The 13,766-nt window shown below is 43.5% G+C and overlaps 2 protein-coding genes across 6 annotated transcripts in view; one reads left to right on the top strand and one right to left on the bottom strand.

Annotated features, from left to right (window-relative positions):
• The window catches only part of CAMSAP3 (calmodulin regulated spectrin associated protein family member 3), a 39,313-nt gene extending 27,591 nt beyond the window's left edge, over positions 1–11,722 (top strand). For 4 of the 5 annotated variants that reach the window (XM_039359489.1, XM_039359490.1, XM_039359487.1 and 1 more), the window contains 9 exons: positions 1,091–1,167; positions 1,871–1,943; positions 3,615–5,322; positions 6,134–6,270; positions 6,381–6,607; positions 8,005–8,101; positions 8,243–8,361; positions 8,605–8,723; positions 10,163–11,722. In XM_039359489.1, coding sequence (XP_039215423.1) covers positions 1,091–1,167; positions 1,871–1,943; positions 3,615–5,322; positions 6,134–6,270; positions 6,381–6,607; positions 8,005–8,101; positions 8,243–8,361; positions 8,605–8,723; positions 10,163–10,471 — 2,866 coding nt within the window. In that variant the 3' untranslated portion in view covers positions 10,472–11,722. The remainder of the gene's footprint in view (positions 1–1,090; positions 1,168–1,870; positions 1,944–3,614; positions 5,323–6,133; positions 6,271–6,380; positions 6,608–8,004; positions 8,102–8,242; positions 8,362–8,604; positions 8,724–10,162) is intronic. The other variant, XM_039359488.1, reaches the window with a different exon arrangement.
• Positions 11,723–12,428: 706 nt separating this feature from the next.
• XAB2 (XPA binding protein 2) overlaps positions 12,429–13,766 on the bottom strand; it is a 23,099-nt gene continuing 21,761 nt past the window's right edge. Inside the window, exons 18-19 of the mRNA XM_039359492.1 lie at positions 13,359–13,468; positions 12,429–13,038 (exon numbers count right to left, since the gene is read on the bottom strand). Coding sequence (XP_039215426.1) covers positions 12,977–13,038; positions 13,359–13,468 — 172 coding nt within the window. The 3' untranslated portion in view covers positions 12,429–12,976. The remainder of the gene's footprint in view (positions 13,039–13,358; positions 13,469–13,766) is intronic.

Below are 13,766 nucleotides of genomic sequence, written 5' to 3'. Positions count from 1 at the left end.
GTGACTTCCTAAGGTTAAATATAACAGGTTTTACATGAAAAGGACTAAAATGGTCTGATTAGACTTCCAAATCTTGCCAGATTTTGGCTTTTAATTTTTCTTTATTTTGGTACTGGGCCAAGGACTCCATGGACTTCTGGTCCCCGGACCACATGTTGAAATCTTTAATAAAGATGATTCTCCTTTTGTAATATGTCCAAGTACCTTTTGGGTTGTGTCTATTTCAGAGCCTGGTTTTTTTTCACTTCAGACACGGCACTAATCCAGGGTTCCCAAACTTGACTTTCCTGCTGATAGTTCGATGCTTGCCCACAGGCCTTTTTACATGCTAGAAGTCTCTTGAAGTAAACTTGGATCTGGAAGGAGTTATTCCTGCTATTAGGGTGGGGAGAACTCACTGTGTGTGTTATTGTGTCTTGAAGCCTCCTCATGTTTCAAGCTGTAGAACCTGCCTTGGCTTCAGGGGAAAAAACTTGAGTCTGGGTTGTTCTGAAGTAAGAGTAGACTGCTACTTGTTCTCACAAGATCTAATTCTTGATCAGGAGAGCCTCCTTGATATACCTCGATTGAGTTGCATGTATAGAGGAAAGAGTCTTGGCCAACGATGCAATTCCCAAATTGCTTCAGGCTGTTAAAATTTTTGTTTTTTTGAAGGACAGAAAAAAACCTTTCATCTTATCTCTGGCACAGCTCTCCTCTCATTTGCAAGTTATGGGAATGCCTGTAGGCAGCAAATTAGAATAACTTGTTTCTACAAGTCAGTGAATATACAATCATTTGATCTACCAAATGAATGAACTGACTGACTCTTCACCTTATATAGACATATGTCATATTTATATACGTGTCTGTGTGTAGTAATTTTACGATTGTATAATTTCTTTTCGAGTTTTTTTTCATCCCTCCTGCTTTCTTACTTTCTCCCATCCCAGGGGACAGAACTATTTTAGGGAGATTTGTTGCTTATTGATGCAAATCCTGGCTATTAGTCCTGTAATATTCTGGCTATAGTTCTGTCTTCTTGTGTGCAACAACCTGAAACATTATCCCTGTTTTGATCTAATCTTTGCTTCTTGCTCTTGTTTTGTAGTAGCTCCCCTGTGTTCAGCTTGCGCCACCCACTGCTGCCTGGAGGACAGTCACAGTCACCGCTCTGTGGCTCCTTAGGTAAGATCTGGCTCCGTCTTGTGGTACCAAGTACCTTTCATGTAGATATAGAAAAAGAAAAGTTTTGCTGGAAGTACACGCTTAAGCCACTCATATGTGGCTTTTGGAAATCTAAACGGTTATCTTGATCTTGGCTTCCAGCATTTCAGGGTGGTTTTGCATGCTCAGTGCTGGGTAGCCCTCCAGTTATTCTGGGCTGTGAACTACACACGTCAGGGAAAATGGAGGCACATTTAATTTTGTTGGTTTAGTTATGTGATAAGGATGTACTCCACCAGATGTTTTCAATTATGTAAAGCAATTGTGGCTTACTTCTTTGCACATTTTCCCACTGAGTTCAGTGACACTTCTAAACCTACGTGCTTAAGATTGTACTGTATGCAAATCATCAGCCTTGGATTTTAATGAAATTCTGACCTCAAAAAATAATAAGGTAGATTAAAATTATCAAAGATTGGCCAATCTTAGTATAATTGTGAAAGGTACTTCTGCTAAAGTAGAATATCGTTGCCGTTTCTCCATGTTGCTTGTTTCTCCTTACACTGATCTAATGTGGAAATAACTGTCATCCCAATAATAATCTTCCTGAGATGCTTGCCATTCTGTTTTAAAGCAGGCCTTGAATCCTGCTACTTGAGGAAACCACTGGGTGATCATCTTTGGAGTTGTGCTTTGTTGTGACTTTCTGTCTTTATGCACGTAGGTTCCCTGCATCATTCCACATCCATGTCCCAAGTAGAAGGCTTTGGCAAATCATGGAGCAAGAAGCAGCTCAGGTGAGACGGGGGGAGGAGAAACTGTGGATTATTTGCTGACACTCCTGAAAAACTAGGAAGAGCTACCAGGAACCATTTGGGAAGAATGCAGAACTGCTGATTATGCAGCCCTTGGGATTTTAGCAACCAGAAGTTTGTATAATGAAGTGGCAAAAGTTAGGTGAGGCAAGGAGGGAAAGAAGAATAGCAGTAAGGAAATTACTCAGAAACTAAGATGAAATGAGCTGGAATAATAGAAAGGAAGTAAAAGGCTAAATTACTAAAATGGACACAGTAATGTGGTTTTTTTTAGCAACATATGGAAGTGGTTTTTCCACTTTCCAGTCTAGCCTAAAGTCTTGGCATTTCCTAATGGTCTCTCTTCTGTATACTAGATAGGAGTAATACCAAGGACATTAATTTGCCTTAGGTAAAGTTTGAGTCCAAAGGCAAAACCTAATTGAATAATTGGCAGTTAGTGGTGTCTGTTTACATTTTTAAATAGTATTTTAACAGATGGTAATAGGTTAAGATTGATTTGGCTCAGTCACCAATAGAGTTTTCTGCAAATTGTAATTTTGAATATATTGGCATTCTGACCCAGAATTCCCAGCTAGCATCTTTGTGATTATTCTGATATATCTGGAAGTGCAGGGAAGTTCAGGGAAGGTGCAGCAGGACATTTTGTCTGAGATGGAGCAGAAACCAGAAGTATTGTTCACATGGTAATTGTGTTGATTCAACTTCAACAACATTTAAGATGTGTGGACTTCAACTCCCAGAATTTTCCAGCCAGCAATCCGCTAAGGTTGAGAAACAGTGTGGTAAATACTGAACATGTTCAGAAAACTAAATAATAATAATTCTTGGTTAGGCCATTGAAAGAATTGAGGTGGCACAGACCATGCTGGCAAAGAATTAGGGACACTGAACTCCAAAATGGTTAGACATGAGTTTGAACAAAGGCAATTTAATTAATCTGGTTCTAATTGTTCCAATTGTAACAATAATTGCCTTTGTTGTTTTTTAAGAAACAAAAATGAGTTTGTCTTTTATCAAGGTGGAAATAATGTAAATGATTTTTTTAAAAAAATAAAATCGGTATTGGTTTATAAATGTATGCCAATTTAATTATTAAAATAATGGATTTCCTGTTTTCCCATTTTCAAAGTTGTACTTAGGATTGGTTTGTATCTCTTTAAACTTCCATCAACAGTTAAACAGTTCAGTTAATTAAAAACAACACAAAGCAAGATGGCTAAATAATTAAATGTGAAAAATATCTGCCTTCCACTGCTCGACGAAAGCTAAATAAAATATTCTGCATAATTTGTTCTGCTTTCTAGTTAAGAGAATAAACAAAACATTGGATAGGACATTGAAATTTCTACCTGCATCTGATACCAGAGCACCTGACCTCTACCACCTCATTTCTGTGGCTTTTTAAGCTCATTAAGAATCATCCCCAGACTTCCAAGTGTTCCTCCTTAAGTCCAGGAACTTTAAAACTATAAACTAGAATTCTCAGGAAGTGTGAGGAATACTAGATGTTTAGGTTAGAGTCGTGTAGAATGTTGTAGCTATACGTTTGGATATAGAATTGTGAAAAAGAAGCTATACAATGCTGAGGTAGAAGTTGAAGTTGGGCTTTCTCAGCCAATTAATATTCCTCTCTTTTCCTCTCTTTTTCAGCCACCCCTTGTCACAGGCAGTCTCGTTCAGCATCCCTTTTGGCCTGGACAGTGATGTGGATATTGTGATGGGGAACCCCGTGGGCATCCTTCGTTCCGTCAGTTCTGACAGCCTGGCACCGACCCTCTATTCCTCCTTGCCTCGCTCCTCCCATCCATGGCCTACTGAGGCTGCTGAGGCCCCAAATGGATTAGTAATGCCGTCACTCCATGGGGCTGGACACAAAAATCAAGAGGGACCGACTCTAGAGAATGGCTTAAATGATGGCTACACTGATTTGCCCACCATTGAGGAAGCCCTGCAGATCATCCACAGCAGTGAACGCCTGGTCCCTGAGGGAGCCCCTGATGGCTTTTATTTGCACTCACCAGAGCCTCCTAAAACTTCTATGCTGGAAAAGACTCCCCTGCCCACAGTTTACCGCTGCCATAACGGGCCCCCCAATGGTGCTGAACCCGCGCAAGAAGGTAGTCTGGACTCTGATGCTGAGGAGCCCCTACGGCTTGCAGGAGGCCCAGACGATTCCACCTCGGGTGTGAGTTCCCTGAGTTCACAGCCAGAGAGCAGTGCCTCCTCCGCCTCTGGTGTGCGCATGACCAGCTTTGCAGAACGCAAGAAGAAACTGGCAGCTACCGATAGCAAGTCCAGCGGGATCAGCTCTGAAGGCTCAGAGGCTGGTCAGGTGCCATCAGAAGAAAGCCCTGCCCAAAGCCCTGCCCTTAGCTCAGAAATGAGCCAGTTGAGTTCGCGGTTGGAGGAGAAGCGCCGGGCCATTGAGGCTCAGAAGAAACGCATAGAGGCTATATTTACCCGGCACCGTCAGCGCTTGGGCAAGAGTGCCTTTCTACAACTGCAGAAGGCTCCTGATTCTCAGTCTGAGGACAGCCGACTTGCCCTGGAGGAGCGGCTTGCTCAGCTAGAGGCCGAGGAAGAAGCTGGAAGCCCGCGTACCCGTCTGGATAGTAAACAGGTTACTTTCTCTCCTGATATCACCAAAGGCGATGAGAACCTGGGCGATTACAACCGGGCAGTGGCCAAACTGAACACGGCTTTGAGCTCACTGCAGTTGGACATGCAGCGCCTGAGTGAGCAACAGCAACGCCTCATGCAGGATAAGAAGCCTAGCGCACAGGCCTGGATTATCCCAGCCCCGAGGACTGGCCGCGAGGGAGCTCCTCCCCGCTCTTCACTGGAACTGTCCTCCCCTTCTCCTTCCCCTTCCCGCAAATCTCGCTCACCCCAGCCCACACCCAAGAAGTCCCCAGCCCCGGTGCCTCCCAAGAGTCCCAAGCACACCCGGCCAGTTGAGCTAAAGCTGCCACCCCTCACACGAGTCCTGACACCGCCTCACAACGTGGACACCCTTCCACACCTCCGCAAATTCTCCCCAAGCCAGGTTTCTGTGCAGACCCGTTCCTCCATCCATTTTGCTGAGGAGGAGAAGCTGCCTGTGCCAGAGGTGGAAGCCCAGAATAATTTGCGGCCGGTGGCCTCTGTTCCTCCACAAGGAGGCAATGCTCGTGTTTCAGGTGATGGCACCAGTGATGTCTCCTCACCCAGTGATCGACATAGTAGCCTGATTGAAATCCCTCTGTCTAGCTTAAAAGGAGAGGATGATGAAGACATGGATGGGGATGACTCTCTGGAGGAATCAATTGCTGAGACTTTGGATTCTGAGCCCCGTACAGGTCTGGGCTTCTTTTTTAAGGTGAGGATTTAACTCTTGGCTACTAACAATATTCTTAATTACCTGACAGAGCTTTCTGCTCTCTTAAAGACCTTCTGGGGGGAAGGGAAGGAAGTTGGCTTGGGCTTTGGATGATCTGTAGACCAGGGAACATTTCTTTTCAATGCTAGTTGGTTCAACATAATAGAAGCAGGTGGAATATCAGATTCTGTCAAGCAGGAAGTGTGTCCCAAAGTGCCACAAGCTTTTTTAGGAGCTTGCGGATGGGAATTGTCAGCAAAAGATTTAAACTGTGCATGTGAATACGTGCAAGCAGCTCCTGTTTGAGAAAACTCCTGCATAAGGAAAATATTTTCAGAGCATTTTTTCTATCTTGCCTAAATCACAGCAGCAGCAACTTCTCTAGCAATCACTGCACATTTCTGTGGCATCTAGAATTGAAACTACTTGTACACCTCATGTTATGAATGCTGGAGAGTGAAGATCCTGAAGTGCAGGCACTAACCTTCGTTGCAGCTAAAACCTGTTTACTGACTTCTGTTTGCACGACCCCTTTCAAATCTTGATAGTAAGCCTGCGGCCCCTGACATAGCCGCACTGTAGCACTTGGTCTCATCGGTTTAAAATAGGATTTGGTTGAAATCCGCTACAGACAGAAACGGGCATGAGTAGCCTGAATGGAAGTGTGCAAGTCCTCCAAGATGAGCGGGAGATGATTGTCAGAGTCTCCAATCTGAGGGAGGAGAGGATAAGACTGACCTGACTCTTTTGGAAGCCAAAACTGATGCTGATCCATTAGGGCTACTCAGCTGACATGTTTTTTTTCATACAGGATGAGGATAAGGCCGAAGAGGAAATGGCACAGAAGCGTGCCAGTTTTTTAGAGAGACAGCAGCGGCGCAGTGAGGAGGCACGGCGCAGAAAACAGTGGCAGGAGACAGAGAAGGAACAGAAGAAAGAGGAAGTCAAGTAAGATGTGATGAGCTGTCATATATTCGCCGCTCGGCCTAGTGCCAATTAGATAAATTTCCATTTGATCAATATCCCTTGTGGAATTCTGACTCCTTTTTTCCCCCCAGACCTCAAACCGATGAGCAGGCCCGAGTAGAGGGAGAAGTTGGGCCAAGGCGTGGCGACTTCACGCGCCAAGAGTACCTGAGGCGTCATCAACTCAAATTGATGGAAGATCTAGATAAAGTGCTGCGTCAGAAGCCCACAACTGTTCGTGCCCTGAAGAAGGGACGGCCTAAAACAGTCTTCTGTGATGATTCTGCCCTTGCCCGCAGCCCTGTCAAAGGACTCCTGGGTAAGAGTTAGGACAGGAGGGAGGAAAGGGGAAATAGTCCAGTTCAAGCAAGACAGGAAAAAATCTGTAGGAGGCCATGGTTTCTCTAGAGAATTGAGACTGAAGAGTCCTCTGGACCAGAGGCCCCCAACCTTTTGGGCACTAGGGACCGGTTACATGGAGAGAGGCTTTTCCACGGACCAAAGGGGGCCTGGTTTTGGGTGCTGCCTGCATCACACAGATGGGTTTTTGCTTGTTTGTGCGGTCCAGTTGCTGGCATGCTGGAGGTCAGTACTGGTCCACGGACTGGGAGTTGGGGACCCCTGCTCTGGACTGTGAGGAAGGGATTTCAGAGACTGTGATTATGTTGCTCTATCATGATGTCATTGTCTACTTGTATGCCTATCCTTTAGTCCCCAGGATGATTATGAATTATTAAAGATGGAGGAGGTCTTAGTTGGTTCTCCCTCTGCCCACGCTGGCTAGGTTAATCTCTTGTATGGCTTTAGGGATTCCCAGACGATTATTGCTGGTTAAGGTTCAGGCCAAAATCCTTAGAATAAGTACAGTTCTGGATTTCATTACTTTTTATTGATACCTGATCTTACCCAATTGGGTGCATTCTGGGCTTTCTTTAACTGCGCCATAGATAGCTGGTGGTCTTAGAGGTGGTGGGGATTAATATAATTTCTAAACATAGCTTGTCAGACAATTTTCAACACTTGCATCAACACTCTGGAAAAATAGTTTGGGAAAGGAAAGTGGGTTTTTATCAGTTTGATAATACTTGGCTCCATTCTCTGTTCTAGAGTCAGGTCTTGCCTTTATGGTGTCAGCTACAGTAGTGTCTTGTTTGTTTCTGAATGCAGTGCTGGTTATCATTTTAAAATTCTTGGTGACTTAGATCAGAGCGTTTGCGGGATTTTCTGATAGGTGAAATTGTGCCATCCGTTAAGATGAGATTTGTACAGTAATGGGATTCAGCCAGTTCACACCACTTCGGCAGAACCGGTAGCTAATTTTTTGTTGCCCAGGCCCAGAATGGACTTCCGGAAGCAGTATCCACACAGAGAACTGGTTGTTCACATATTTGAATCCCACCACTGGATTTGTACGTAGGTCTGCCATCATCGCAACACACAAATGATTTTTGTTAAAGATGCTATGAAGCAGTCAGCTGAGCTCTGCTGACAATGGAGGGTATTTCTCCTTTAAAGCAAGCATTTGATTCCTTAGTTGCTTAATTGCATGTAATGGTTAGTTTTGATTTAGTATCTTTGGAAGTTGCTTCGTTGATTTTCTTTTTTCCAATAACAAAAATCAAGGTCTGCCAAACTCTCAAAATTAATGAATGAGCTTCTTGGTGTTATAAATGAGAGGCTACTATGCCAGCTCCTATTGGTATCCATTTTTCTTAGGCTCCAAACTCAACAAAGTATACTCTCAGTCAACTCTGTCTCTTTCGACGGTGGCCAATGATCCTGGCAACTCCCTCTTCATCAAGAGAGCTTCGCGGTGAGTAGGCATTGCTTCTCTATATCGCTGGCAGGTGGGCGAGGAAGGTTTAGATCTGGATCCATATCCAAGAAAATGCATTTGTGTAGAAACGATTGCAGTTCTCTTAAACCAGGGTTAAATTATTTATCTGTTCCCCAGAGCTGCATCACCTTCTGGGCCAATGTCTCCCAGTCGGTTGCTGCCAAATCAGAACCGGGAACGTGACTGGGAAAACGCATCGACTGCCTCCTCACCAGCTTCTATTCCAGAATATACTGGTAAATCTTATTGTTATTCCACAGATCATAGCTTTGCTCTCCTGGCATGGTAGAGGGTGATTGGCTAGACTCCACACTTCTAAGTGCCCCATATTGAAGTGGCCTTGGCTATGTGTAAGACCATTCCAGTTCCATCTTCTTTCACTGCAAAGTGTTTATGAATGCCTCTATTTTGGTCTGCTTTCCTTCCGACGGGGAGAAATATAACCTACTTTCTATGCTAACCTCATTGTATTTCTGCAGGCCCCAAGCTGTACAAGGAGCCCAGTGCCAAGTCCAATAAATACATCATCCATAATGCATTGTCTCACTGCTGCCTCGCTGGCAAAGTCAACGAACCCCAGAAAATCCGTATCTTGGAAGTAAGTTGAGACACGGTGAATATGAACCATGGAAAAGATGCAGTCTTTCTTTTTTGCAGTCGGCACAGCGTGCAGATGTTGGTATCAAATCTAAGTAATTGCCTTAAAAAATTGGGACAATTGTGGCTGTAGCTCTGCATCAATAGCTTTGGAGCTACAGGCAGTCCTCGGTTAATAATCACTCATTCAGCAACTGGTTAGCACAGCACTGAACATCTGGTCCTCAAAGTTCTGGCCATTTCAGCACCTCCATGGTCTTGTAATCACAATCTAGACACTTGGCAACCGGCTTGCACTTATGACACTTGCAGTGTCCCGTGATCACAAGATTGCTATTTGTAACCTTCTCTGCCAACTTCCCACAAGCAAAATAAATGGGAAAGCTGGCAGGGAAGGTCACAAGTTGCTCTGAAGTTACCCACTTTGCAGCAGCTATCACAAAGCTCACCGAGGCATGCCAGTTCCTTGTGTACCCTCCTCTGCCTGGAAGCAGCCATCACAAGCTGTACTTGTACTTGCGCCTCACTGGCCCTCACACACGCTCCACTGCTCAAGAGCAGCCACTTTAGGCCTTGCCCCGTGTATTACATACTAGCCCCTCCCTCACCTGGTAACAGCCACTTGCCTGCCTGTCAGCTTGCTGGGACTTGTAATTCCCTGCTGGCTTACCCATTGACTTGGATATTGGAAGCAATGAGGGGGTTGTGAAGAGGTCCTTGCTTAACAACTGGTGAACCTCGCTTAATAATGGCAATGGAAGCTGCTGGGATTGTCACTGCTAAGCGATGCAGATACATATCATGCATTATGACTGCATCACTTAGCTACTGAAATTCTGGTCCCCAATTAACTGGGGACTACCTGTAAGTATATTTGCATTGGCTTAATTTAGTAGGCTGGATGCTTCCTCTACATAAACAGATTTTCCTTCTGATGTCCTTAAGTATATGAATTATTGACACGTACTATCATGGTATGGGTAGGCAACTTGATCTTTTTTGGACTACACTTCCCATACTCTTTGGCTATTGATTGTGTGCTGACAGTATGAAACATCTGAAGAGCCCCAAGATTTAAGGTTTACTGCAGTTACAGAATAAACAGAAAGTTCTAGCTGCATTCTTTAGTTGTGATGAAAGGGAGAAGTACTAACAACTTAATCATTAAGAAATGTAAATAGCTAAGCTTTACTGTTGAACAGTTGAGTCATTTTAATGGGTGCAAGATGTCGATACTATAAAACAAGGTCAGTCTTTCCTCTTTGTGGGAAGAAGAAAACAATAGGGCATTTAGTATTGCTCTCCTAATTTGATTGGATGAGCATCTATAACTTAGAATTCTGGTTCTTCTGGTTCTTCAGTAGTTCAGGAATTGTTTTGTGTTTTATACTCTGCCCTTATCTAATCTTTGATTACATGTTTCTTTTCTCTCAATCTTAGGAAATTGAAAAGAGCAAAGCAAATCACTTCCTCATTCTCTTCCGTGATTCAAGTTGCCAGTTCCGGGCGCTCTACACCCTGTCTGGGGAAACAGATGAATTGACACGTTTAGCAGGCTATGGGCCCCGCACCATTACCTTGTCCATGATTGAAGGCATCTACAAGTATAGCTCTGATCGCAAGCGCTTCACTCAGATTCCCAGTAAGACCATGTCCATGAGCGTGGACGCCTTCACTATCCAGGGCCATCTCTGGCAGACCAAGAAGCCAGGCACCCCCAAGAAGCCAAGCACACCAAAAGAGCTGTGACCTGAAGAATGTGGTGTTAGTCCTACTCTCTGCCTAAACTTAGACCCACGACATCTAACAGCTGGCCTTCTGCGTTGGATGGCTTGAGTTGACGAGGCTGTTAGACGTGGGTCTGAGACCGAGTCCTGGGCCAGCACTGTCTCTGGCTGGATCAGAGTTATCTGGGAAATTCTTCTGGTGCCTGCTTTGAAGATGAGACTACTAGTGGCTGCTTTGGGTTGTGGGACAGTATGGGGTTGGAAGACCAGGATCTGGTCCCGTAAGCTAAAGTCTCGAGAGTTGCCATAGTAATACTACCCTAAATAAGGGTTTGCTTCTTGCCTCTAACCACTACCTGAATGTTAATGCGCAGCCAGAAGGAAGAGTCTATTTTTCAGACTCCTGTTTGCCTGGAAGATTCTATGTTGGTTTTTTTTTTTTTCATTTCTTGGGTCTCCCTGTTTATACTTATACATACTATACATATATATATATATATATATATATATATATATATATATATGAGCTATTTAATGATTTTTCAATTATTTGTATATAAAAAAGAACAAATTTGGAACAGCGGGTAGGGTGAATTTGTATATGAAGTTGGCATGGTGGAGGTAGTACAGAGCAAGGTGTGTATGTATGTATGTTCCTTCCTTTTTCCATTGAACACCTCCCTTTTGTCTACTCCCTTATTTACAAGGGCTATTGGGTGTACAGCTGAGAAAGAGCTGTTAACAGGATCTCTTTCTCAGCAGCTGCTGTCATTTACACGTTGAGAAGCTGGTGGCTGCTACAGTCATAGAGCAGGTCTCTGTGTACCCCGAGTTGAACTGCCAAAACAAACTCCAACCACTTTAGGGAGGAGTGTGGTCCATCTTTCTTTTTCTCTCCTTCCTCCTTTCTTTCTCCAAACCCTGTTTACCTGCTTCCAAGGCTATAGGCTGAGTATGCAGCACTCCAAAGAGACAGAGGAGCCTGGGCACAGAATGTTAAGTAGCCCTTGATTATGTGAGCCTCATTTGCCATCCCACCTTGATGCCTCTGGATAGAGGTTGCTTGCAAAGCAGAGTAGGGGAAGATGTGAGGGAACCAGTCTAATTCAGCTTGGATGCTTCACTCTGATTCTGTCTTGTTCAACCTTATTCCGGTCTCTTGTGGCTGACTGAGTGTCATGTAGGCGTCTGGGGGTATAGCGTAGGGCTGAGTTGATGTAAAAAGTGGGTTGGGATTTTTGTCCTTCCCGCTTAATAAAGTAACTTAAATGAGCTCTTTACTGGTCATTACTCAGTGAATGTTTGAATCTTGAAGCCTGTACCACCGATAAGCAGGCGAGGCATCTTTGCTTCTGTGCAAGTCTAGTGGATACTGAAATTAGAAACTGAATGCCACAGAGTTCTGAAAGGTGCTCATTCACCCCTACTTTCCATAACATATGGTAGAATATTTTAGAATGAATATTGCCCCTTGATTATTTAAGGTAAAAAAATGCAGGCACACGGAGAAATCTACATAAGTGGAGGAAAAATGCAGTTGTCTGTGTTCAACAAAGACTGAACTCAAGATGGGATTAGCTCCTATTGTCATGCATCTTAAAAATATTCCTACCAAAACTTGTTAGTGGAACTGAAAGTTATACCGTGCTCAATGGACATGTCCACTTTTTCGTACTTGTTCAAATACATTTAAGCCATAAGGTGAACATACTCTTCAATTTTCTAAATGTCAAAGCTAATATATAGTTAGTTACCATTTGTCCCTGGCCAATAAATATCAAAACGAGATGGAGAGAAGGCTTAACTTCTATTTCTCCTGTGCCTGACCATACTGGCTGGGAATTCTGGGGGGATTTAGTTCCAGCATACTTTGAAGACTCCAAATTACACAATGTCAGTTTAAGGAAAGCTGTCATTTAAGAAAATCTGTAGCCTATGCTTTTGTATTGCAAAAAAAAAAAAAAAAAAAAGTTTACATCTGCAGTTCTTAATGTTTATAAAAATATAGGAACATTCATTTTAAAAGTTCATTTCGATGAATGAAGGCTAATTTTACACAGTAAACAATTATTTCACTTTGGAACATGGTATACATTGAGCTCCCCACGCCCCTTGTTTCCATAATTGCCTTGTTTGTAATTTTAAGATTTCAGCCCAGGCAATAATAAAGCTTTTCGTGATAACGAAGTTGGTTAAGAATAGATATCACCATCTTTCCAGAAAGATAAGCCCCAGTTTAAGAAAACACCCCATGAAGAAATCGTGTCTGCATTCATTACAATCCTTTCCACAAATCTTCCATTTTAAAGGTAAATTATTTGGGAGAAAAGCTTCTTTTCTGTCGGTTAAATACAATACAACTATCAACAGTGTTTTATAAATCACTTCTTTTCTCTATTATGTTTTGAGTTGCCAAGGAGAAGAGCAGCTTACACAACCACAAAGAAAGGCTCTACAGGGCACACTGGTTAACCAGGAAGGTGTTGTCTCTACTCCAGCTTGAAGCAGTTCATTAATAACAAACAGCTCAGTCATCTTTAAGGCCGCCAAACACAGCAGAGGGGACACTCTTCTGTTCCAGCTGCACCTCTGCAAGAGAAGAATTAGAATAGTTAGTAGAAAAAGGCCAGGCGTATTGGCTTTTCAAAAACAAGAGTTCCTACTCACCAAAGTCAACAGCCACAGCCCCAGATTCACAGGGGTAGGCAACCTTGACTCTTTTATGGCTCCTGGACTTCAGCTCCCAGAATTCCTGAGCCAGCATGGCTCAGCTTGGAAACCTCTCCATTTCTCCTCAGCATGGCTGGCTCAGGAATTCTGGGAGTTGAGGTCCACGAGTCATTAAAAGAGCCAAGGTTGCTTACCCCTGCCCCAAAAGAAGGCTGCTGCGTTCCCGTCCTCCCTCTTACCATCAGGCTCATTGTCTTCACTCTCATCGCTGTCATCCAAATCAATGTCTATCTCATCAGGGTTGGCCTGCTTGGAAAGTTCAGCCAATTCACTGCGGGAAGCATCACTCCTGAAAAATAAGCAAAAGGAGATGAGTGAACTGACAGCATGATTCTGACTGGAACTGTCCTGTACTTATCCTTCCCTAATAAAAGGAGCTGCCTGTCCTTTTGCCCCGACTTTATGTTTTCAAAAACCAAAAACATACTGAAAAGTTTGACGTTTGTACATCTGAAGTAGAGATGTCCGTACTGTCATATAAACTTTCTAATGTGTTATGAGTGAATTCATTCTTTGGTTGAGTGGGATGATTAACTAGCAGTATAATTTGTGGAATCTTGTGTCAGGGCAGGGACCGGACTGAAACT

The sequence above is a fragment of the Crotalus tigris genome, unplaced genomic scaffold (genome assembly GCF_016545835.1).
Source record: "Crotalus tigris isolate CLP2741 ecotype Arizona unplaced genomic scaffold, ASM1654583v1 scf7180000019078.1875890, whole genome shotgun sequence".
Classification (NCBI taxonomy): domain Eukaryota; kingdom Metazoa; phylum Chordata; class Lepidosauria; order Squamata; family Viperidae; genus Crotalus; species Crotalus tigris.
Note: the sequence above shows the minus strand (reverse complement) of the source record. Positions and strands in the feature narration are given on the sequence as shown.